The 26,292-nt window shown below is 43.3% G+C and overlaps 3 protein-coding genes across 4 annotated transcripts; 2 read left to right on the top strand and 1 right to left on the bottom strand.

Moving 5' to 3' along the window:
* The first annotated feature begins 652 nt into the window (after positions 1-652).
* Positions 653-10,516, top strand: LOC115172213 (XK-related protein 5). Its single transcript, XM_029729412.1, has 9 exons — positions 653-871; positions 1,782-1,977; positions 5,291-5,457; positions 5,601-5,734; positions 5,820-5,898; positions 6,019-6,188; positions 6,267-6,378; positions 6,478-6,911; positions 7,264-10,516. The coding sequence occupies exons 1-9, from the start codon at positions 763-765 to the stop codon at positions 7,969-7,971; spliced, it is 2,109 nt and encodes a 702-aa protein (XP_029585272.1). The 5' UTR covers positions 653-762; the 3' UTR covers positions 7,972-10,516.
* Positions 10,517-11,362: 846 nt separating this feature from the next.
* On the top strand, positions 11,363-16,551 carry LOC115172214 (cathepsin B). 2 transcript variants are annotated; one of them, XM_029729413.1, is made up of 9 exons: positions 11,363-11,500; positions 13,877-14,091; positions 14,308-14,422; positions 14,499-14,614; positions 14,700-14,785; positions 14,890-15,036; positions 15,155-15,271; positions 15,381-15,509; positions 15,607-16,551. In XM_029729413.1, exons 2-9 carry the CDS (start codon positions 13,883-13,885, stop codon positions 15,678-15,680), a joined length of 993 nt encoding a protein of 330 aa, XP_029585273.1. In that variant the 5' UTR covers positions 11,363-11,500; positions 13,877-13,882; the 3' UTR covers positions 15,681-16,551. The 2 variants fall into 2 exon arrangements, with proteins under 2 accessions (XP_029585273.1, XP_029585274.1); XM_029729414.1 differs by lacking the exon at positions 11,363-11,500 and adding an exon at positions 13,407-13,553.
* Positions 16,552-16,980: 429 nt separating this feature from the next.
* Positions 16,981-25,407, bottom strand: LOC115172216 (cell growth regulator with EF hand domain protein 1). The gene is made up of 6 exons (XM_029729415.1): positions 25,046-25,407; positions 24,478-24,583; positions 23,894-23,959; positions 18,863-18,933; positions 18,645-18,769; positions 16,981-18,316 (listed from the first exon to the last, which is right to left on the bottom strand). Exons 1-6 carry the CDS (start codon positions 25,080-25,082, stop codon positions 17,930-17,932), a joined length of 792 nt encoding a protein of 263 aa, XP_029585275.1. The 5' UTR covers positions 25,083-25,407; the 3' UTR covers positions 16,981-17,929.
* Between the last annotated feature and the right edge of the window lie 885 nt (positions 25,408-26,292).

A 26,292-nucleotide genomic window follows, 5' to 3' on the forward strand; every position in this document is an offset into this window, starting at 1 on the left:
CTGTTTTGGTCTGTCCTGTGGGATTATACTACCATCCGATGTTAACTGTAATGTACTACACCACTTGTTCAATCCCTCCAAAACTAGATGGGATGGATGAAGGGGCTCCCTTTCCAATTATTTGGTCAAATTCTTAGTTATTTGGTTACAAATGCCACCACGAGACAAATATTGTATCAACTATCTAATACAGGACACTAAATACTGTATTAACTATTTATTATAAAAGTCATGCTTTACCAATGTTATTCATTTGTTGAAATGACAAAAATCTGAGACTTTGCCTTTTTAAAGGGGCAATCAGTAGTTGAAACAATAACAAAGCCACACCCCTCCCCTTTCAGTAAAAAGCTGAGGGACTGGACTGGATAAGTGTAACCACTTATGGACTGACCATCCATGATATGAACATTATAATTGTAACCAGGGTTGAGGCTATATAATGTTTGTTTACAAACATTGGAACTAATATTTAGGATTCTGATGGGGAAAGACAGTTGTACTAAGCTCATGAGATATTAATAAGGTATATTCTTCAAGAATCAATGGGTACATATCATTAATTTATACGTCCCAAAATAGATGTAGCATCTGCAGATTGACTTTTTAATGGGCCATGACGGGCCATGACGTCAGAAGCCATCTTCGAAGGACTACGGATCCGAGCAGAGAGCCGGGTACCCTCCCTACCTTGGACCGGATTATGCTGCATGGGACTCATCACAATAACAACACAACAGTTAAAGATTCTACATATCCGTGATGAGACAATACACCACTTCCCGGGAGAGGGGAGGCTCCTGCGTGGCCTGCTGCCAAGTTTGCGTTTTCGCGTTTACTGCATTTCTCATTGTGGCTGAGCGGACTGCGCGTAAGTTTAGCACTGCCGTTACCGAGAACGACCGAAACACACCCCTCCGGTGATGGAGATAGGCCTGTTATATCTCTCACCACACCTAGGCTACACGTCAAATCATATAAGTACAGTGTTATACCACGAAAGGCTGCATGCATAAAGGTTTAATTCATTCATATTTCCTAAAGTATAAAAATGTTAATCTGCATTTGCAGATACATTCGAATCTTTATAGGTGCGTGCATCACTGGTGTTGTTTTTCTATATTTACCCAGGTGATTATGAAACCATGCAGCAGCACAGCCGCGAACACGTTGCAGCTGTAGCTTTAGTCATGCTAATAGAAAAGTGGCGCATTTTTGTCATATTCGAGCGCTTTTTCTGGGTGCCATGAATGGATAGCGGGTTGGACGGACCCTACTCTACCCTCTCTCCTATACCGCCCATCTGGTCCGGCAGATGGTTCATATTACTGGGACAGGAGAGGGAGAAAGAGGGAGGGCAGGGGAGGAGAAAGAAAATGCAGATCTGAAGGGAGAGAGCACTGCATCGTTCATTCAATGGTTCTCCCAGACATGAGGAGCGTGCATTTTGTAGCCAATTAGAGACAGGAAACAGCGCAGAATCTCCCAGTCCCTACCCTGGCCTCAGCCTATGGTCGTGATGGAGGTCGCACACACACATACTATGCTGAAACTGCCTTTGTTCAAATGCTTAGCACACGTTTGTGGTCTCGAGTGAGAACAGATATTAATTAGGATATTAATTACACATTAGTTCGATGTTAATTACATATTGATTACATTTTGCCTGTTCACATTTGTACATAAACACCATCAGCAAGTAGACTACAAAAAAAGTGTACATGTGTGTAGATGTACTGTATGTCATCTCTAATCAATTACCTGTGCATGTGTCTCCACAGTGATCTACTGTTTTGTGTACTACCTGTGGGTGGGGCATAACTATTGCTATGGCCACTGGGCGGGGCTTACAGCCTTGTTTCTCCTCCCTGGATGGGGCCCCCAGTTGCTAAGTTGGCTGTGGTACCAGGCAGATGGACGTATATGCAGCAAAGATCTCAAATGGACTCACATCCTGCACCTGGGCATCTTTAGAAGGTAATGTACTGTACAGCAAATTGAGCAGTGTTGATTTTTCAGTGTAACATTTCTAGTGTTGATTCAGGAGTTAAATTCACGCTGCAAGTGTGAAATTAACACTCAGTGGCATAAAAGAGCCCCCAGTGTTGGTGTTAATAAACAGAGTTATTGTTTTACACTGTGGAGAGTAAAACAGTCCCATACACATTATTATATTTCCCAGCATGCTCTACTGTAGGTAGAATTTTTAGGATTGTTTTTAATATCTGTATTTGCATGTACATTGATTCATCTTATACACTAAGATAAATAACATACATTTTTCAAAACAAATCCAATCAGTTAGTTAGATTTACTGCACCCGTTTACTGATTTAAATGGTTTACGTCTTTAGGTCATCTTTTTTATCAAGTTTTCTAACCCTGGCAGCCATTCTGAATGCAGTTTGCGGGTGAATAAAAACTGTTGGATATCCTAACTCTGGATTTCAATAGGAATTACACATCACTTTGCAAGCCAGCATAATGTGACTTGCAGGCCTGATGTGGCCTGTAAACCTGGAGTTTCCTAACACCACTGTGTTAAGGCGTCCGCATCCTTCCCCTCTGAAACAGTTTGTGCATATATTATGACATTTTGTCTTCGGCAAGGGTTTGTGAACACAAGAAAAATTCTCGAGGCAACTGTCACGAGAATTTTGCTATCTCAATGGTTGAACTCAACTATCACTCAAGCTTTGACCAATTCCCAGAGGTTGTAAGGCTCTGGTTAATGAAGAATTAGACAAAGTCTCAGATTCTGCAATAGATCAATACTTTTTTCAGAGAGCGCTCTGTCTTCAAAATGAGAACACAATCTTTTTATAGCACACACACACACACACAAATGAACTCACATCAGTAGAAACTCCACCTCTCTTTAGGTGGGCTGTATTTTTCCAAAGTTCACATACATTGTTTATCACCCTTCTGCAACATGTTTCATTATCTTCTGCAAGCCTAGCCATTTCTAACAGTTTTTCTCCTCCCTAGGGTGGGGAGGCCTCTTTCCAGTTATTAGTTTCACCGTTATCACAAGTCGACAGTTCAGTTGTCCTTGAATGTCTCAACTATACCCAGTTCATATTGCGAAATAGTAACACAATGGCCTAGTCATACACATTATTGGATTATGACTCTAACACATTTCATACAATTATATGGTTTCAGGGTAGAATACTTTAGTCATTATCTTAAACATACAAATTCTTCTATCATCAACGCCGAAGATCGGAAGCCGAAGTCTACGCCGATTCGATGGTGATTGGTCAACAGTAGGGATTCTTTAATAAAGTGTTTGTTGTCATTCTATCGATAGACGACTCGTTTTCATGAGAAATACTGCACCAAACATCCTAGTTAGATGTACAATTACACAACTAAGCTTTCCTCTGCAAAAACGTCAAAATATATGACAGATTTCTTGAGTTATCGTAGATTAATTCTCACTATTTTGAGGGAGTGTATACTGGCTATGTCGTTTCAAGATGGACAAACAGTACTTTTTGTGAAGAGGCGACTCCAGGATGCTGGCCTTCTAGGCAGGGTTCCTCTGTCCAGTGTCTGTGTTATTTTGCCCATCATAATCTTTTCTTTCTATTGGCCAGTCTGAGATATGGCTTTTTCTTTTCAACTCTGCCTAGAAGGCCAGCATCCCGTAGTCGCCTCTTCACTGTTGACGTTGAGACTGGTGTTTTGCGGGTACTATTTAAGGAAGCTGCCAGTTAAGGACTTGTGAGGCGTCTGTTTCTCAAACTAGACACTCTAATGTACTTGTCCTCTTGCTCAGTTGTGCACCGGGGCCTCCCACTCCTCTTTTTATTCTGGTTAGAGCCAGTTTGTACTGTTCTGTGAAGGGAGTAGTACACAGCGTTGTACGAGATCTTCAGTTTCTTGGCAATTTCTCGCATGGAATAGCCTTCATTTCTCAGAACAACAATAGACTGATAAGTTTCAGAAGAAAGTGCTTTGTTTCTGGCCATTTTGAGCCTGTAATCGAACCCACAAATGCTGATGCTCCAGATACTCAACTAGTCTAAAGAAGGCCAGTTTTATTGTTTCTTTAATCAGAACAGCAGTTTTCACCTGTGCTAACATAACTGCAAAAGGGTTTTCTAATGATCAATTAGCCTTTTAAAATGATAAACTTGGATTAGCTAACACAATGTGCCATTGGAACACAGGAGTGATGGTTGCTGATAATGGGCCTCTGTACACCTATGTAGATATTCCATTAAAAAAATCAGCAATTTCCAGCTACATATATATTTTTTTTACATTTGAGTCATTTAGCAGATGCTCTTATCCAGAGCAACTTACAGTAGTGAATGAATACATTTCATACATTTTTCTCTGTGCTGGCCCCCTGTGGGAATCGAACCCACAACCCTGGTGTTGCAAACACCATGCTCTACCAACTGAGCTACAGGGATGGTGTAAATAACAATAGTCATTTACACCATTAACAATGTCTACACTGTAGTTCTGATCAATTTGATGTTATTTTAATGGACAAATGTGACAAAATGTGCTTTTCTTTCAAAAACAAGGACATTTCTAAGTGACACCAAACTTTTGAAAGATAGTGTACTGTATATATTTATTTTTGGGGACATAAAGCATTGTAAAAACACCAGCAAATCAGCTCAGTGATTTTAATTTGGAAATCTGTTCTAAAGTATTCCCACAAATAATAGAGAGATATATGTGATTGTATAAAAATGTAAGCAAGGTTTGAAATTATTATGTTTTAGTCAAATATTATATCTGTTTGGAATTTTTGCGGTCTACAAATTATTTTAATTATGTTCCGGCCCCCTGATCATCCGCTCAAGGAAAAATTGGGCCACGGCTGAACCTAGTTGATGATCCCTGCCATACAGTGTTAAAACAACACCCAAAATGACTTACTGTAACAGTGTTTTTGTTTAACACTAATAGTGGTTAAACACTAGGATTGAATATAAATAAGTGTGAGTGTTAATTACCCCATAGTGTTAAATATGAGTAACACTGGCAAGTATATATATGCAGTGTACATTTTCTACAGTACAGAGTGTTACATTAACACTATAATCAGAGCACTTTTTACACTCAGAGATAGTGTTAAAATGAACTATTTAAGTGTTGATTTAACACTGCAAATGTTGCTGTGTGCTACTGTAGTACCTCTTTAGGGTTAGGGGTCAGAGGTGAGAGGTCAGCGATTAAACAAAAACAGTGAGCTGAACTCTGTGTTGAAGTGTCTCACTCCCTCTAACTCTGTGTTGTGTGTGTGTGTGTGTGTGTTCAAGGTTATGGGAGACTATGACATCCACTGGAGTGGATCGGTGTAGTGAGATAATGCAGCAGGCTGATGTTTCAGCTCTCCGCCTGTTGGAGGCGCTGGTGGTAACTCTGCCACAGACTGTCTTGCAGACATATGTCCTCATCTGTACCGATGTAGGACTCTCTTCACCAGGTACCACTTGTCTGTGTGTGTGTGTCTGTGTCTGTATGTGTGTTTGATACAATCACCCTACAGAGTATTCATATTATCTCTTCCTCCACCTCTCTCCCCCTTCCCTCTCTCTTTCCCCAACCTCTTACTCTCTCTCTCTTCAGTGTCAGTGTGTTTTGCGGTGTGCCTGCTCTCCCTGGCCTGGGCCTTAGTGTTGTATGCCAGAGCCTGTTCCCTCATCAGACCTGGACATCTCCCCATGACCCCTGCTGCTATCGCCTGTAGACTGCTCTGGAGGGTAGGAGGGCTGGCTGGACTGGGTGTGTGTTTGTGTGTGTGGGAGTGTGTGTGGGATAGTAACAGACTTATTGTATTGTGTTTAGGTCAGTATGTTGGGAGCACGTCTCGCCACCCTCACGCTCTTCACACGCCTGTTCCGCCAGTGGGTACTTGGAGTTATTGGTGAGTGTGTGTATATATATATACATATGTGTGTGTGTGTCTCTTTTAGTGTGCGTTTGTAGATAGATATATGTGTGTGTGAACATTCAGTGATGTTTGTCCTGCTCCTGTGTGTCTCAGGTCTTCACTGGTTGGGTGCTACGTTCTGGTTGGTGTCGCAGCAGAGTGACATCATTAAAACGCCATTGCGCTGGCGCCTGTTCAACCTGGTTCTGGGAGCTGTTCACATCTTCCTCTTCCTCAACGTCAAAGACGGAGCCTCCAGATGCCGCATGGCCGGCTTCTACTTGGTGTGTGTGTGTGTGTGTGTGTGTGTGTGTGTGTGTGTGTGTGTGTGTGTATATGTAACTCTCTACTCTCTCCTGCAGGCCATGTTTATCGAGAACGCTCTTCTTCTGCTGGCAGGTTCCGACTTCTTCAGTGTTGCATCATGGGATAGCATGGGTATCCCAGCCGCCGTGTTCTGTAGTTTCCTCATTGGTGAGACGCGCGCGCGCGCGCACACACACACACACACACACACACACACACACACACACTCATACTCACACACTCATATGGCGGTCTGTGTTATTACAGGAGTGATAGCCTTAGTCCTATACTACCGGTTCCTCCACCCTAAGTCCTTTGAGATCTTCCAGAGCATACGTCACCATGGAATGGGCGGAGCTTGTGCAGACCGGGGCTCTTCTCTCTCATTGGAAGAGAAGAGCCATCGCCACGGTCAACTTGTGGGTGGCGGGAATCTGCTGGAGCTCCCTAGCCAATGGCAGGGCTGGAAGCACCACCACTGGTTGCTGATTCGCCTAGCCATGAAGACAGGTGATGTGGCTAGAATAAGCCATGCCTATGGTGAAGGGGGATTGGTCGGGCTGCTGGGACTAGAGGAAGAGACTCTGCCAAGGTCCCCAGACATTCCGCAACGTTCTCTCAACGTTCCACAAGATCCCCCCATCGTTCCACAATCTTCTCCCATCGTTCCCCAGGTTGACCAGGTCAGACAGGTGGAGGAGGTGAGATGAGCACCCAATTCCATTTGTCCCCCTTCTCCTTGAAGTGTACCCTTGACAGGTTGTTGTTTTTGTCAAGTTCCTGTGTCATGTTTAGATGTTCAGAACTCCTATCTTTTCCAAATAAACCCGCACTCTGGTATCTGCTTTTGAATGTTCTGTTTTCATGTGGTTGAAGCGTTGTTTGTCTTAAAACAGAGCAGGGTGCGGATTTATTTGCTATTCTCTACTACTGTTGGATGTTCTCTGATAAGTTATCTATTTCCTGGATGTGAAAACAGGACAAATATAAGCACCAACCAAATGATTATTATTATAGAATATCATTCACCATAGCTGTCCTTCTTCTACCTAGGTTATAAAGGCAGCCCCAGCCAGAGACATCATCAGTGAGGTTAGACAGGCAGTGAGACAGGGGGAGGTGAGACATGTGCTGCCCTCACCATCTCCCATCCAGGAAGTCAACCCGCCGCTGGTGGAGGTCCTAGTTGAGGAGGTCAGAGGTCACCTCTCTGAGCCCTCCAACCCGCAAGACGACTCCAGCCCCCCTCACTCCAGCCCCCCTCCCTCTGAAGAACGAGATGACGAAGACTTCCAGAGCGCAACCTACTGCTCCCCCACACCCTCTTCTCCCAAGTACCCAGACTACCGCCACATCGACAGCAACGTGGTCACCTCGAACACCGAAGGGTCATCTTCTGCAGGGTCACTGGATGTCAGACGTGATTCGTCTCCAGAGAGATCACCGTCCCTGCTGTTGGGAATGGGAAGCCCCCAGCGGAACTTTAACCCCACGGAGTCTGGCACCGCCTTGTACTTCAGCACTGATGCAGTCTCCCCACCCAGTGGCAGTTACCTGGGCTGGGGCTCTGAGCTGTCGCCCATCTCCACCTACCGGAGCCCCTACCGCATCAGGGAGCCCCTCTTTACCTCCACTCCCAGACAGGAGCCTCGTGCTGTTCCAGAGGAACCAGGTCCTAGCCCCTCTACCACCGCCACCACCACCATGCATGCTAGAAAACAACTGGTCCAGTTTGTAGACCATAGAGAAAAATTGATCTAAAGGGGGACAATGGGTGGAGTGAGATGGTCAGACCTGGTGAAATACATGTAAAATACTGTCAAATACTTATTGAGGTGTATTTGATTTAGCTTGACCGGTGTGCTGCTTGGTGGGTGAGATTTACACTTTCGGGACTATTTAATTGGTTCCATTGTACCACTGTTCCATTCTATTCCAAGCTAAATCAAGTGTGCCTAAAGTATTTAACATTATTGTATTTGACCCAGGTCTAGAGATGATATAGAACACAAAATATAGAGAGTATGTTACAAGATATATGACGTTAGCCTGAGTGTAAGGCTGGTTCTGTATTCAACAGTGCTATTACAACATCGTTGTCATGCCAGACAACTGGTCTATTACTAGCCAAGGGCTTGTTGACTAAATTAGAACCAGCTCGGCCCCCAGGTTAGCCAGACGTGTTTCACACTAAATAACAATAGCTTGTCTTGAGTGTCCATTTTAATTAGCCAGTGTGAGGTTGTGAATCCACATGTATCTATCACACACAGACACACTAACATAGAAACTGCACTGGAAGTAGTCTTTAGTGAAGGAACAGAGGGATGTCCTTTGCTCTTAGGCCCCAATTCAATCAATCACAGATAAAGACAACTGCACTGTGAGTATACTCAGAATGTCCATGCAGTATTATTTTAATAACAGATGCGGTTTCATGTTGACATTGAATGATAACGTCCGTGAGAGTAATAGCGTGTTTGGTGTGTCAGATTTAACATGGTTAACGCCTCTGCTAGAGCATATACCATAGAAATAGAATCTAAAACTAGAATCTAAAACTAGATGATATTTCTATGGCATAAAAATTGTGAGTGAACCCTCAGTGTGGTTTACTTTATGCTATGGATTGAATTAGTGCCATCATAAAGCGTTATGATTCATCATTAGGCCATAATAGCTTAAGTTGTGGGTTATTAAGGTTTGACAGAGAAGAGAGTGTATATGTTTGTCTTTGTTTCTTTCTTTCAGGCAGTTTGCACTTTTATGAGGTATTATGATATGGTTGGGATAATTGAAGGGGTGCTAATAGTTAGTCAATGGAGACACTCTGATCACTTGTTAGGTTTTACTGTACTATTATAGGCTACTGTATATACATGCATTATTATAGTATTCAAATGTGATATTTAATCTAAAGGTAACCTAACAATAATAGGTCATGTACGTAAATACTTTCATTATGTGAAATTTTAACTGATATTCTTACTGCTATTTACAATTTGTTTACAGCTAGTCCCGACATGTCAAGCAGACCTTTAAGTCTGATAGGTACTAGTATTTAAATATATACAAAATGATTCAAATGTGTTCCGTGTTCAATTCATTTCGGTCAGTATAGGTGCTATTTCTAAGTCTCGAATTTACCTCAAATGGGGAAGATATAAGATCTTTGTGAACCATTGTAGGGAGAAATCATTTCTACTTCTATGAGACAGGAGAAAGATCCAACTAATGGTATCTATTCAAGTGGCATCAAAGCAGACTGTATCTATCAGTGTGGAAGTGCCTGAAACAAGCTGCTAGTAGTATTGATGAGCTTCCGGATCCTCTACAGCCTGGTCCTATTCCTATCCCTATCCCTTACCTTAGTCCCTAAGGGGGCCTTTTGTTCCTAGAAGGGGCTAGGGAGAGAAATAGAGCTAGGCCTATCTAGAGGTTATACGTCATGTGCTGCCATGGATGTTTGGAGGTCAGTGTTATCAGAATGTTGTGTTTTTTACATTGTTTTTTACTGTTTTTTATTTTGTTTGATTGTGTTTATAGTGAATTCAGAACTAACTTTGTACCCAGCTCGGGGCGAGATCAGTTCAGAACTATTGTTTTATCTCTGTTGATATAAAGGGAATGTGTGAGCTACCTAGAGCTGAGGAAAATGGTACTGCTGCATGCTCGTCCTTATTTTTATACAGCCTGACAAAGACAGTGTACTGTATCTAATGATAGATGTGAAAAGAGAAATCACTTACACACACATTGCATTAACCAGCTTTTAGAATGTATGTCTATGCAAAGTTAATATACTAGCTAATATAGCCTACTAATATCAGTATGGACTTTTAAATGTATCTTGGTGCACAAACACGCTTTAGAACGCTATCTCAATGCCTGGCATGATAATGAAATAATCAGCGCTTGCTTGCCTTGTAGAAATCACAGCATCAGCTGCAATGGCTGTCAGTCTCATTGCCTTATCTGTATATGCTCATCACAATGAATGGAATGGTGCACTTCAATTTCCAGTTTCTTGCATTGTATACATCTTTCTTTTTTTTGTTGTTGCCCACATTTACTGTATGAAATGTGTACAGTAGTGTGATTCACTGTGTTTTGACTAGGTAAAGTTTTATATCTGTACTTGACAATGTATTAACAAGATCTTGTTGTTGTCGTTTTGGTGATTATTGTTATACCAGGTGAATGTGATGCATCTGATTGCTTCATCGTAATGTCATTATTCAAATAATATAATGGTTATTAGTAATTGTGTAAAGTACACCTGAATAAACACTAGCGTTACCACGATGGAAGGATGCTGTGTTTCTATTGTTTATCTAGTCATGCAGACGACCAGGGTTCAAGCCCAATCTGTCACACCTTCTTAATTCTGTTTCTTCATGATTATCTAACACGTTGTTTGTCAGCTGAGTTAAACTAACAGAGGAACAGAAAGAAGACTGATCATTCATTAGTTACACAATAGCTTCGCTGTGGTTTACGTCTTTTGCCCTCTGATGCTTTATTTTATATGATGACTTTGCTTGTTTTGCAGTCACAAGTTGTTCTTGAAACGCAGTCTTGTGTAGATGATCCTTTAAACGTATCCTGATGTGTGTTAGTGAATGCAAATCCTATAGGCCTACGTTTCTGCTTTACCTGCATCGAGGGGCCTGTTCAGGAGGACAGTGTATTTATTTTATTTACCCTTTATTTAACTAGGCAAGTCAGTTAAGAACAAATTCTTATTTACAATGACAGCCTACCAAAAAGAAAAAGGCCTCCTGTGGGGACGGCCTACCAAAATGCCTCTTGCAGGGACGGGGACTGAGAATAAAAATAAATGAAATAAAAATATAGGCCAAAACACACATCACGACATAAAGAGAGACCTAAAACAACAACATAGTATGGTAGCCATGTAACAGCCAACATGGTAGCACCACAAAACATGGTACAAACATTATTGGGCTAGAACAGTCTGGCATGTAGCGATAATTTCTGTCTGAAATGGAGCCCATTTCATCTCACCTGAATATACCCCCTACTCATCATAGTTGTTATAAATAAATAGGCCTACAGTAGTTACATCACCGGCCTACTGTGTCAATTCACTCGTTACCAAATCTAACGTGCATCAGCCAGAATCACGAGGACCGTGAACGCGAGAGGCTCATGACAAATCACGTGATTGACCGGATTTAAACGCCGGGCTCCGGAATGCGAAAGCACTTTGAGAAAGGTGCATGTGTAGTGTAATTGTTCTTCGGTACACCTGACAAGCAGACAACAGGTAATGTATCTGATTTCACCACTTGAGGAACGTTAAATGTGGGAACTGGCAACAGCGTTACGTAGTTTACGTTAACTACTGTAGGCAACAATAGCGAAATGTAGCTACGCTAACGTTAATTCGCAAGCTAGCGAGGTTGTCCTCTTGGATAAGACGACAATGGATAGATAACGTTAGCTAGTTAGTATTTATTTCCTGATATACGTTTTGTTGTGACACACAGATCGATATTAATGTTACTTAGAATGACTACCGTTATGCAGTTTTAAAACGCGGCGGTGTTGTTTTGGGCGGTGTGTTTGTCAGCCGATTACGTTACTTTCAAAGTGCCAGATCTAAAATTAGTTGATAGCAACCTGATGCTATTCTTGTCTCACAACTTGTCTTCGACTTACGCGTGTGCGTGCTATGAATTGTGCAATGGCTAGATAACTCTAGACCTTATCTCAAAGGCATTTTCTGAAAGGGCTCGGATAAGTTCCCTACCTTATGTAAGCAACATGTCTGGACTGGTATGTCATGGAAATCCTGGTTTCATTGTAAACAAGTCGGATAGCCCTGGATAAGAAATTGAAAGCCAGACACTAACATAGTAATTGGATCTCAAAGTTACTCTTGTGGTGTCGTGAAGTCAGGTGATCTAAAATACCTGGGCCACCCTCACTTCATACGCGGTGTTCTTCACTCCTGTCCTGGTCACCCTGTGTACAGGCATTTGTCCAAGTCTACTAGCCAAATACCTAATTCAACTAACTTAATGTCTTGATGGTTATTTGATTGAGTAGCTAGCTCAGTCGTGAGTGTTGGTGTTTAGCCAGAGCGAAATCCTGTACATACAGGTTCTATCCAGACCGTTATATGCGGGTGCTGCAGACCGACCAAACAACGTTTGTCAGTTAATTTTCCATGTGATGAGGCTAGTGATTCACGTCAAAGCAGAACAATAAGCCACTGCTGAGAAATACTCTTTCCATTTCCTCTGTGGGTTTATGAATGGGTGGGTGCAATTTGTGGTACGTTCCAACAGGAATCTGTTCCAAAAAAACTTCAATAACAAGGTTGATAACAAACAACGCATATAAAGTTGTATAGCGGCAGAATAAGATGTCCTCACTCTGGTAGCCAATGGAAAAACATTTTAAGAATAAACTACGTGGTGGGTTGATGCCTATTCGGCAGCTAGTTAGCTAGGTGAATTGATCATGCTACGTTGTATGCCTTGTTTGTTGGCGTCCTTGTACATGACGAAGTTATTGGAACGGATTCCTGTTAGAACGTTCCACCCTTCATGAATGCCTCCTGACAGAAGTTCAGGTATCTTCCCCTTAAACGTTGCCCTGTTTATCTCCTTTCGAGACTAGTTTAGACGTGGTTGGAGTTAGTCTATGCTTGACCTACTGATGGGAGACATGGTGCTGCTTTATCAATTGCCAGTGGGATAGCTTGTTGCACCAGTCTCAGACAGGATGGAAAAACAATGTCTTATAGGCATGTAGCAATACCCTTAACTTTCATCAAGTAAAAAAATGAAATCGGAAATGTCTTGGTGATTCATATATTCCTCTACCATATGACCAGTAGTCCTGTGCTTTAGGGAACTTCTCTACTGGCCCTGCCTATTGAGTAGAGGCAACCATCTTTAGAGAAGTAGTACTTGGCTGCCAGCCTGGCTGAACCTTGTCTATGTTGAGAGGAGACATAGGCAGTCATGTTGTTGAGGGGAATTTCCTGTTGAATTGCTTACCCTTTTTTTACATGATTTTGCTGCTGACTCATGCCTGCCATGTGACTTCAGTATTGCACAGCCCCCCCCTCCTTACCAAGAATGACTGCAGTATCTGAACCTTGCACACACCCTCTCTGCCCTGGTATTGATCTGTGGGCCTGAACCAAGTTTATTTTTTCCCTCCAGTTAAACGGAAGATCTCTTTCTGTCCTCTTGATCTGATTGTCCTGAGTGGTCTGTTTTGTGGCCTTGCTGCTTTAGTTCAGCTCAAGTGACTGCATGCTCGTGTCACAACACTTGTGACTACCTGACGCCAGTCTGCAGGTGGTAGGTCTACATGTGGTATTATCTTTGTTATTAACTAGGCGATTACGCACCAAACTTGTGTTGATTTGGGCCTAGCCTTCCCTTTTACAAGGATCACATGGAGTGGAGAGACTAGTCTCTTTCAACAGTTGGTGGGACAATTCCCATCGTCAGTCGACGTCTCTGTAAATGTGCCACAGTCAACATTTTAGTTATGTCTAATTTCCACATGTGGGTGTCTAGATACGGGGTTGACTTGATCTGGGCACGCAAATGTCAAACTACATTGCCTTACTCTTTAGTGTTTGAACTCCAGTTCCCATGATGCCTTTATGTCCTTACAGGAAGTGATGTGGTGTGCGTTGTTCCTGGTGCTGGGGTCTGGGCTGTCAATCAGCTGGGCCCGGCCCCACCTGCCGCCGCTCTCCCACGAGATGGTTAACTTCATCAACAAGGCCAACACTACATGGAAGGCTGGCCACAACTTTCATAATGTGGACTACAGCTATGTCAAGAGGCTGTGTGGCACCCTGCTCAAAGGACCCAAACTCTCCACCATGTGAGTGTCAGCGGTGTGTGGGTTGTATTGAGGGAATGTACTAGCTAGTGTGTTTGTGCTGAATCGAGACTACAAGGAAGTGAAAATGGATCAACTTCAGGTTGACTCCGCCAACAGTACACATATTCAGCCTTGGTCCTCTCCTGTTCTTTCTCCATGGCTGTCTCTCTAGAGGGTAAGGTAGGGTTAATGACCATCTTGTTCTCTCCTTTGTAGGGTGCAGTATACAGAGGACATGGAGCTGCCTAAGAACTTTGACCCCAGACTGCAGTGGCCCAACTGCCCCACTCTGAAGGAGGTCAGGGACCAGGGCTCCTGTGGCAGCTGCTGGGTAAGAACACACACGGATATTCCTCTGACTGATCCGTGAAGTTGAGTGCGTGTTTGACGCGCTTGTTCCTCTGAAGGCGTTTGGTGCTGCGGAGGCCATCTCAGACCGCGTGTGTATCCATAGCAACGCCAAAGTCAGCGTGGAGATCTCCTCTGAAGACCTGCTCAGCTGTTGTGAAAGTTGTGGCATGGGGTATGTGCATGTGTCTCGTTCACCTGCTGTGTGCCCTGGGGTTGGTGGGATTTGTGCGCTTGCATTGCTAACGGTGTGTTCTTAGATGTAATGGTGGTTACCCCTCTGCTGCGTGGGACTTCTGGACTAAAGAGGGGCTGGTCTCTGGAGGACTCTATGACTCTCACATCGGTGAGTAGGGTGCACACTTTCTCACTGTTTTCAGTCATCCCTACTCCATCTTCTCTGAGCATCATGTGAAACACACTTACTCTCTCTGTCTGGTCTCCTCTCAGGTTGCAGGCCCTACTCCATCCCTCCCTGTGAGCACCATGTCAATGGCACACGACCCCCCTGTAAAGGAGAGGAGGGTGACACCCCACAATGTACCAACCAGTGTGAGCCCGGATACACACCTGGCTACAAGCAGGACAAACACTTTGGTAAGACGCATGCATTATGTATTACTTTGAAAATGAATGATTTTAATCTGTACAGTTAGTGTATTCAAGCAAGGCTCTGGCCCATGGAGATGCACATGCCCTCTCGCCTGTCCTCTAGGTAAGCGTTCGTACAGTGTGCCCTCTGACGAGAAGGAGATAATGAAGGAGCTTTACAAGAATGGGCCTGTAGAGGGTGCTTTCACTGTCTATGAAGACTTCCTGCTCTACAAGTCTGGTGAGGTCATGCACTCATTTTCCACTCTTTCTCTCTCATTTACCCACTCACTTTCCACTCTATCAAACATGTTCCTATTTCTCACACCCTAAAACTTATCTCTCTATAGGTGTTTACCGGCATGTGTCTGGCAGTGCAGTAGGAGGCCATGCCATTAAGGTCCTGGGCTGGGGAGAGGAGGGGGGAATTCCTTACTGGCTGGCTGCTAACTCCTGGAACACTGACTGGGGAGAGAATGGTGAGCCACTATCTGTTAACTCTGGTCAAATAAGACCTCACCTATTGTTGATAAGAGGTTTTTCTGGTGTCTAATGTGTTTCCCTCCTGTGACTCAGGTTTCTTCAAGATCGTGCGAGGTGAGGACCACTGTGGCATTGAGTCCGAGATGGTGGCTGGCATCCCTTTGTAACGGTAACAGGATGTGATGAGAGAGGAGGCTGCAGATGCGCCAGTTTCCTGTCCACTAGACAGAGACCCCCCCCCCCCCCCCCCTCCCGGGGCAACTCTGTAGTGCCAAAATCATTTAAGAGAACTCCACCCTATCAGAGGGAAAGATGGAGCTGCTACCATATTGCTCATACCTGTCCTATTCTGATTTGCTTATCAGATCTGAGTAGTGTGTAAGAGTAGTGGCTAGGGTTCTATTTGGACCATGGCTTAGTCTGAACTAAAAACAATGTTTATCACTTTTTTTTGAACTACAGGACAGAACACTACTAATGTCTGTGGTACAGTGTTATACCTATGGCTCATGTTACACGTATGACCGACTGTCTCGGGGTGGCTCTGGGTAAATGTCACACAGGGTGTCTCTGTAGTGGCTTCCCCCTCTTGTATCTGACAACACAGGATCGGTGAAGGCAATATGGAGGATCTCTGTGATGTATATGTCACCGGTCCAGTTGTGTTGTCAGTGCAGGGAGAATACGCCACTATAGACTATTGAGACCGCCCCCAGTGAGTGACTGGTTTCTATGATGTTGCCAGTGATGGCAAGGTCATTAGCTGTGCTAAAATACTTCTGTCCCCGTTTGCATTTATTTAATTATGCTTTTAAAGTGTTAAACCCCTTTTTTAGAAGATATTTTTCATTCGACGTGATCAGTTGTGCACAATTTGTTGGATCATCATTGAGATATGTGGATTCGTTTTTTTTTGTACTGATGGGTTGTGATTTTGAATGCTTTTTCTTCTAATGGTTCTCTCCCTACTCTGATCAAGTGTTCTGAGATGCTTGTTTGAGTTACATGATGAAATAAAAGTTTACATGTTATGCTTGGCCTCAAACTGTCATGTCCTTGTTTAGTGGATCCTTTTCTTCTCACCCCCCAGGACTTGTTGTTCTAAACATCCAGCTAACTTTCTATACATGAATGCCTCGGCATTCTTTGTTTTACTTTGACCCATCTGGTGACTGAATTGTCATTAGTAGGTGTGGACCAATACGCACTTGTGGATTTTAATAGTGTAAGCAACATGGTGAAACTTCCACATACTGGTAGCTTAGATGGGCAAGGTGGTGAATATTACCATATTGCTTACAGCTGTCAGATCCTCTTGGCTCTAAGTGCTTAGGGGCCCAATTGGGATTTTGGCATAGGAATCCCTGAGTGGAAATGTTGTAACAGCAAAAAAGTGAGTGGACATGCCCTTTTTAAACAAGGTGCAATCAGTACCTAGTGACCACTGTGATAGAAACTACACAAAGGTGGCAGTCATGTTGGCTTTTTTTTTTGTCAAATATACACACCTTCCAATTCAGGAAATTTACAGCAAACCAAATATTCATTCCATGTTCCTAAATCATTGTTTGATTACACTTCTCCCCAAAGTGTATATGTGTTTACTCCCCTCGTGGATTTTAAAGGAACAAGTGCACACTTCTAGAAGTGAGACTAAATTGGGCTCTAGTACTGTTGTGGCTGAGCAGGCAGCAGAGCAAAAAATATAATTTGTGTAAATCACCAGATGGCACTTTAGTTTATAGGTCTCAAGTGAAAAAGCCCTGGGGTTTTTGACCTGGAAAGGGGAGAATCTAGTCAACAGCTGCTGTGACAATGAGAGCCCAATTCTGAGTTAAAGGGATTTTTCCACTGAATTTCTTAAACCAAGCCACTCCTTTTGCATCCATGAGGGGGAGTGAACATTTTTTTTTTTTTTAATATTGCACTGGAGGGGGAATACTTTTTCTCCAAGTATCATTTAAAGGCATTGCGTTTGACATGTTCATACATGCAGTCCATTAACTTTTCAGATTGTCCATTCCAATATGGCTTCATTTTCATAGCTTCAACAGAAAGCAACTATTTACCCCAAAATCAATAAACTAAAGGTCAAACTGTACTATTTAGCAGTATCTTTTGGCAAAATACATTTAATACTGAATTATATTCTCACTTGATCTTCAGAATTGCAGTGTGTTGAAATATAACAGCAACTTAAACAATATGGCTGATATCTCAGTTTACAATTCTTCAGTACCAAAGAAAAATCCCTCAATGTGAAACAAACAAGCCCCTCCCCCCCAAGGTAGATGAGGGGCTGTGATTTGCTAATTCTGCTGTCAGTCAAAGGTCTCCTGCTATTGACTGACCCCCTCGGTCTGGACGGAAGTATTGTAGTTGTGTTGGAGTGCTGTTTGCGTGTTATTGTGTGCGTTTACATTTCAGGCTGCCCCTGATGAACAGGAGCAGGCCTATTTTGCTCATGATCAGCAGCAGGGGCCTCGGGGATATGCAGTCCTTCCTCCTCTGCCTGTATCGGATGTTCATTGGTCTTAACTTCCTGTCTCTCAACTCCTGGCTTTGACTCTTCTTCCTTGGGCTGTTCCTCTACATTCATCTCTTTCTGCACTGCATTTTCTTGTTTTGGTTCCTCAACAACTTTGACTTCCACCTGCTCCTGGGCCACACTCCCTCCCTGTTCAGGTGCACCCTGGGAGTCTGGTTGTTGTAGTTTGGGGGGAGAGAGTAGCTCAGGGGGAGCTATTAGACCATCCATGTTTAGATCCTGAGTCTGCAGGAGAAAGTCTACCATGTCCACCACCTGGGACGCGCGCACACACACAAAAAACATTGGCTTAGTGTACATATTCACTAACAAACACTGTACAGTCAATTTCAGCATTAGTGGAGATTCACTTACAGCTAAAGTGAGTCCAACAGTAACATCTTCATACCGACACAACAGTACAGGCTACATTATCTATTTGAATCCTGATACACAACCCTTATATTATGTCCTGCTAGCTAGTTGGACAAACTGACTAAGACAAAGTTACAAAATCAGTCAGTACAATAAAGTATGTCCTAACCATAACACTGAAGATCTTTTCTACAGATGTTCCACACACACACACACACACCGCTCTCACCGGCTCAGCTGACTGTTCTCCAGGTGTATTGTGGGAGTTGTATTCAGAGAGCAGCTTCATCATCTCCAGGCCATCCATGTCACCGCTGCGGTCATAGTCATGGAGACTGAACAGGAAAAACACCTCTGACCAGCAGGAAATAGGAAGATGTTGATTCATTATTTAGGTCAATTATATATATATATTTTTTTTTTGTGTGTGTGTGTGTGTGTTTTTACCTTGTTCCCAGGTGCTATCTGGTCCTCCCTGTCCCTCCTTCAGGTTGGCCTTGATGTAGCTCTGCAGCAGCCTAACACACACACACACACACACACACACACACACACACACACACACACACACACACACACACACACACACACACACACACACACACACACACACACACACACACACACACACACACACACACGTTAGAGGCCAGCAGTTACAGTTCAGAGGTTAGGGCTTGGGATAGAAGGTTCAACCTCAGGCCCACCTGACTGGGTAGCACGTTACTTCACTGTACAGAAAGTACCACTGTAATCTAGTCTCAACATGTCTCAAGGTTTTACAAACAAGCTCTCTGTTCCCTCCCTGGTGTGTTCTGTGTACAGTAGGGATACATTTTTTCCCTGTTTTTTTCAAATGTTTAATCCTGAGAATAAATCACTTTTCTCCTGTGTAAGCAGGTATTTTCCCACCCAAACCGGAAGTGTCATGTTAAAACATTACGAACACCTTCCTAATATTGAGCTGCACCCCCCCTTGCCCTCAGAACAGCATCAAATCATCAGGGCATGGACTCTACAAGCTGTCAAAAGTGTTCCACAGGGATGCTGGCCCATGTTGACTAAAATGCTTCCCCCAGTTCTCACACGGGAAACGGTTGAGCATGAAAAACCCAGCATTGTTGCAGTTCTTGACACAAACCGGTGCACCCGGTACTATACTCAGTTCAAAGGAACTTAAATCTTTTGTCTTGCCCATTCACCCTCTGAATGGCACAAATACACAATCCATGTCTCTATTTCCTCAAGCCTTAAAAATCCTTTTTTAACTGTCTCTCCTTCATCTACAGTGACTGAAGTGGATTTAACAAGAGACATCAATAAGGGATCCGTTTTCACCTGGATTTACCTGGTCAGTATATGGAATGAGCAGGTGTTCTTATTGTTTTGTACACTCAGTGTATAAAGCATAGAAATATGTCAGGATCTGATTAGAGCTTTGATCAGCATGAAAATTCAAGCCTGATGCTACCTGAGCCTGATGAGCCATACATTAAAAGACATTAAGATCCTTAAGCCCAAAAAAGCCCAAATGATTTTGTCGTTATCCAATACATAGCCTATGATATATAGGCTACCGCACATTATGCACGACAGAAAAACATAAATGCCCATAGATGTAGGCCTGCCAATACTGTCTTGGGTAAATAAATGAAACAACTCCAGTAGGCTAAACCTTTGTGTGGACTGTAGGCCGCATGTCCTGCATCAGCGTCACATGTTCTCCCCCAGCTTCATGGATTGAACGAGGTGCGTAATTCCAGTCCATATAACACAGTACAATACAATACCGTAACTAATACAAAGTTACAATTATAGGCTAGCGAATTTCATTTTAATTTTGAAATATAATAGGGCCTATTTTACATGTTTATAATTGGTAGGCCGACGCATATATACCTCTCATCATATTTCCCCTAATGTTGTGCGGCGTGCGTATTAGCCTACCTCCTCTTTCTCTCGCCATTGTCGCGTCATTCCTTCCTCGACTTTCAACAGTTAAATGAAATACGTCTCGTTGTCCTTATCTTCATCATTGTGATGACATGCTTGAATAAATATAGGACTAGAATAAGATGCAGACGGCTTTCTCTTCTCTTAACAAAGATTGAATGGTTATGGGTCTGAACAAATAACTGCTATAGCCTACCGCCATCGCGCGATCTCTATTCTTTCACTCGCCGTGAGTTCTACTGGCTGCTGTATTTAACAGTCAGAAAAGGGACGCAAGCTCTTGTTTGCTAATAGTCTATTAGTATAAGATTTGTTTTATTAAGTCCAGCAAGCTATTCTAGTCTAGCATTTCCTGGGACTCCAAGAGTTAAGGAGCCAGCGGAGTGAAGGTGCGTATTGTGCAAGAGACAGAGGCAATAAGTTAGAAGCTTATGCATAACCCATCATTCATTAGCTACATTTAAGGCTAATACTGCGTTGAATGCATTACCTGAAACAGGGTAGTCTAGGACATCTACATATACAGTACACTGCGTGTACAAAACATTAGGAAAACCTTCCTAATATTGAGTTGCACGTCCTTTTGCCCTCAGAACAGCCTTAATCGTCGGGGCATGGACTCTATAAGGTGTTTTCCCATGTTGACTCCAATGCTTCCCACAGTTGTGTCAAGTTGGCTGGTAGTGGATCTCTACTCCAAATAGCTTGTTCCGTCTCATCCCACAGATGCTCAATTAGATTGAGATCTGGTGGCTGGGCAGGCCACTGCAGTAAACTGAATTACGTATGGATACACTGCTGCCATGAAGGGATGCACCTGATTGTCAATGCTGTTCATATATCCTGTGGCAAACGTTGCTCCACTTTTATCAAGGGGCCCAATGTATGGAATGAAAACACACCCCACACCATCACTACCAGCCTGCAATGTTGAGATGAGGCATGATGGATGGATGTAGTCATGTGGTTTTCTCCATACCCTAGTCGTCCCATCAGCGTGAAACAGCAGGAACCAGGATTCATCAGACAAGGCAATGTTTTTCACATTCTCCAGTGTCCAGTGTTTTCGTTCCTTAGCCCACTGCAACCGCAGTTTCTTGTTTTTATGCTGAAAGAAGTGGAACTCTGTAAGGTTGTCGGCTGCCAAACCCCATTCGAGTCAAGGTACGATGAGTTGTGCATTCTTTTATTGGTCTTTGGGCACCAATGTTGTACTGGACTGTCAGTTGACTAACTGTAGCCCGTTTGTTGCTCTGCACAATTCATGCCAGCCTCCTTTATCCTCTTTCATCAATGACCCGTTTTCGACCACTGGTCTGACGTTGGCTGGATGTCCTTTGGGTGGTGGGCCATTGTTGATACACACGGGAAACTGTTGAGCATGAAAAACCCAACAGAGTTTTTGACACACTCAAACCGGTGCGCATGGCACCTACTACTATACCCAATGATCCCTCAAAATGTTTTGTCACTGAGCAAATTTCAGGTCTGCTGAGCGCAAGCTTGAACGTTGTGAAAATTCTGTGCAACTTCCAGTGCGCGTTGACTGTGAACACTGAGGCTGTACCCACTTTAAGTTACAGTTTGAACAGTGGTCAACTAGGCTACTGTGGATATTTGATCATAATGTAGGCCTACCAGAGTGCCCTACCATTAAAAACAATGGAGAAAATGCATCCCATATCATTTTAACATGGAAATAGTTGTTCTGTCGTTCCGCCTCCTGTAGCAGCCAATGTATGGTGTTCAATGTAGACCTACATTCCAGGAGACTTTTGAAAAATACATGCAGGGCTTGACATTAACCTGTTTATCCACTTGTCCTTCAGACAAGGAGGTGACTGAAAATGTTGTTGTGTTGTTTGATGCAAGAAACCACGTTACAAAATCAAATGCATTATTGTTCCCATATCATTATTACAGAGAATCAGACAAATTATGTTGCCCTCTGCCTATTGGCTACTTAGCTTATTCAAGCCTGCCTCAAAATACAACACTGCCCCTTTATGACAAAAAAAAGCTCTTTACCTGACTCGCTTTTCAAAGATGTCTAGAAATGTACATATTTTGTGTCCTTGTAGGCATTCACTACCCTAATGCGGACTAGAAGTTATCTATAACCAGGCTAATATCTCACTAACTAGCAAAGGAAATGAGCAGAATGTGCACACATGGTTACATGGAGCTCTTGCTTTGATCTTTAAACACAGTACAGTTCAAAGTAAGACCCATACATGGCAATGGTCTATTTGCATATAGGCCTACTGCAGCTCTGATTTGTTATGCCGCGCCGGTCTGGGCTGAGTCGTGCGCAATAGACTCCTACTCCGATGCGTTCGGCAAAATCTCTTGCACAGTTCGTTTTGTTTCGATATGTTGCAATGAAAGCGGCTAATATTGCGCTGATTTGATCTCTATTGCCACAGTAAAGGGAAACGTTGACGAGTGTGGCTGAAATAGCCGAATCCACTCATTTGAAGGGGTGTCCACATACACTATTTATACAAAAGTATCATCTTGAACATAACTATCTATTTTGGATGCAATTTGAATGGAATTAATGGCGAGAGAAAGACTGCGAGAGTGCTCGCGTGCACACTGACTTAAAGCAACAATATTCAAGCTATATGCTGTTTTAAAACTCTGCAGCTGCAATTACATTTTAAAAAAGCTGACCCCTGAAAGCCAGATGGAGATGTGTAAATTAGATGCAGATTCAGTACTTATAGCCTATTAATGTAGCATAGGCTATGCTGCAGCACATGTAGGCCTGTCTGTAGGCCTGTCTGAGATGCCCTGTCTGTCCCCACCCTGAGTGATGATGATTGATCAAGCCGATAGCAGAGAGAAGTCCGTAGACAAGACAGATTTAGACATTGCATATCATTTTAAAGTTCCATTTCACATCATGCTGTTCATAGAATTATTTATTATAATTTACCGGTTTCTCGCAGTTATTTATCCCGGGAAAAGGGAGTGGGTTCGGACTGAAATCCGCTATTCAACCCCTAGTGTACAGTTAGCATGCCCTTGTGCTCACCTGTCTTAAATCACACAGTAGGCCTAGTCAGTGGCGTGTGTGAGCTGCATATAAATTGAGGCCTGGACAGATCACACACCTAGACAACCTTTGACCTTTTACAGAACACAACTAAATGGGGTAATTGGGTAATAGCAGAAACTATTTCAGTCATTTGTTTGTTCATTCGTTTGTTCAACCAGATTGTTGTGAAAATAGGCAAACATTATAACAGCATCCAAAACCTGTGTTTGAACATAGCTACATACAGCATCTTATCTGTCTGGGAGACACATCATAACACCTACTCAAAGTCCAGAGCTGATGGTGTGAAATAACTTAATACATGCCCCTGTCAGATTAAAGGGTTAAATTAGGGCTGGAGCAAAGCCCTGCACACCCAGCAGCTCTCCTGGAGGAGGGTTGGCCAGATTTGGCCTGATTAAACCCTTTATTTTGTAGAGTTGACCACCCCTGTAATAATTAAAGTAAAAGGTGCCACTCACCTGCGCTCCTCGTCTCCAGAGCCAAAGGGATTGGCCAGTGTGAGAGGGGCTCCTGCTGACTCTACTCTGTGGGACAAACACAGAGAGACAGAGACAGAGACTGTTGTGAGAACAAATACTTTATGTTGGTTTTATTAATAGGATTAAGTGCAGGGAAAGATTACCTTTGACCTCTACCTGAGGTGCTATATAAACAGGCTCACTCGGAACTCTGACCCCTATTTCTCCTCTGTTGTTGTTACCACCCAGGGACAGGATGTGATGTAATTCCCTTAACATTATACTTCCTGTCTTTGTTATTCCTATATGACCTTATCAGTGTTTGTTTTTTTTTACTTCAGGTGGCATCACTCCTACACAACACTAGTCCCTCAGTGCTGGCTGATGGCTGAATGCTGTCAGGGGCGCTACACATCATGTTGTCTGACTGGTTCACCAAATAAACAACAAATGAAAGACAAAATATACCCAAGCCAACAGGAAACCTAAACTTGCTGGAAAATCCATCTTGGTTCATATTCAAAACTTGAGGCCAAACCCTATACCTTCGATGTGTGTGTAAGTGAGTGTGTGTCAGGGCCCACCTTTGGTCCCCGGGCACCTGTGGCGCAGAAACACACTGGTGCGCGAGTAGGAGCAGGGAAAGCAAACCGGTCACCAACATGTCAGCGCCAGTCTCCAACGATGCACCTGCAAGTACGAAAATAACTGGGGCTGTCATTCTGCTCCGACATGAAACATTTCAGGCGTATTGTAACATTTAGGCCGTTCATTTTGTTATTCAAACATTTCTGAATTATGTTCTGGAAGATGTAACTAAGGCAATAACCGTAGGCTATGAGAAATAATTGATGCTTTCAGCCCATCAGTTCTGCATCCGTAGGAAGGCCAGACGAGCGTAGGCTATTTTACAATTGCAGTGATTTGGCATTTGTGTCCAACGTTGAATTATTAAGCGGTATCAATATAACATACAGTAGGCCTAGTGATTTAAAACATCTCCATTATTACTAGAGATAGCTGTGATGCTAATGCTGCAACATTGTATCCATCTGATGCTACAACGGTAACGTAGAAATCGCTCACTCAAAACGTCTCTCAAATAAGTTATGATGCATCGTTTTATATAGTTGCAATCTTGCCATATCCTACCTGATGGCCCTTTTGACGAGTAGACAGAGAAACGCATGCTAACGTCGTGTTGTAAGTTGAGGTTGTGATTTCATAGCGGGAGATTCTACCGTTCAGCCCTCCCGGTAATATCTGCACTGCGCAGCGGCGAGATCAAGTCACCGGTCGAATCATTTCAATATATCCTTATTTTCTTCCTTTCCTTTAAGTGTTCACTGATCTGACGTAACAGCAGAGGTGGACGATATATAGGGGGAAGGATGTATTTGGAAAGTATTCGAACTGGCCCACGGGATCTGTTTTGGTCAATGACTGGGTCCACGTGGAACTCCGGGCGAGGAGAGGACGTGTCCTGGTCCAGTGCGGTCTCTCTCTTTCTCTCAATTTCAATGTAAGGGCTCTCTTTCCGCCCTATACTGGCGATGCCACGTATCTGCAGCTGACTAGGCACGACTCAGTCGGGGAGGGAACGACAGTAGTGTGTGCAGCTGCGCTGCTACTGTTCTGTAGTGTAATTTCCCCCTGCCTCTCTTTCCCGTGTAAGCCCACGAACTGCACTTTTCTACATGGATTGGGAGCACGGATGTCCCCCGCTACCGAGCAAATGGTGCACGGCAGGGCGCTCATCCTCGGCAGCCAGCAGCCGCTACAGTAGCTCACTCACACATTCTCACAGGCAGACTACAAGACTACATTGGTCCAATACCTACTTTTCATCATTATAACTGACACGACAACATTCACCTTCATTTATAATGTTTCTTTTGACTACACAGCTACGAATTTCCCTTTGGAACAAATGTATTGTTTTGGGAAATGTAGTCTACTTGTTTCTCTCTCTGTTGGAAAAGCTTGGTGCAGTAGGGTGTGGCTGCTTGGTCAGAGAGTTGGAGCAATGGTTGGTCCAAAGGGCGATATATACCGAGTATACAAAACATTAAGAACACCTGCACTCTCCATGACATAGAATGACCAACTGAATCCAGGTGAAAGCTATGATCCCTTATTGATGTCACTTGTTAAATCCACTTCGATCAGTGCAGATTAAGGGAAGGAGACGGGTTAAAGAAGGATATTTAAGCATTGAGACATGGATTGTGTGTGTGTGTGTGCCATTCAGAAGGTGAATGATGCAAGACAAAATATTTAAGTGCCTTTGAACGGGGTATGGTGGTAGGTGCCAGCCGAACCGGTTTGTTTCACGCTCAAAAGTTCCGTGTGTATCAAGAATGGTCCACCACCCAACTTGACACAACTGTGGGAAGGAT

The sequence above is a fragment of the Salmo trutta genome, chromosome 33 (assembly GCF_901001165.1).
Source record: "Salmo trutta chromosome 33, fSalTru1.1, whole genome shotgun sequence".
Lineage (NCBI taxonomy): Eukaryota > Metazoa > Chordata > Actinopteri > Salmoniformes > Salmonidae > Salmo > Salmo trutta.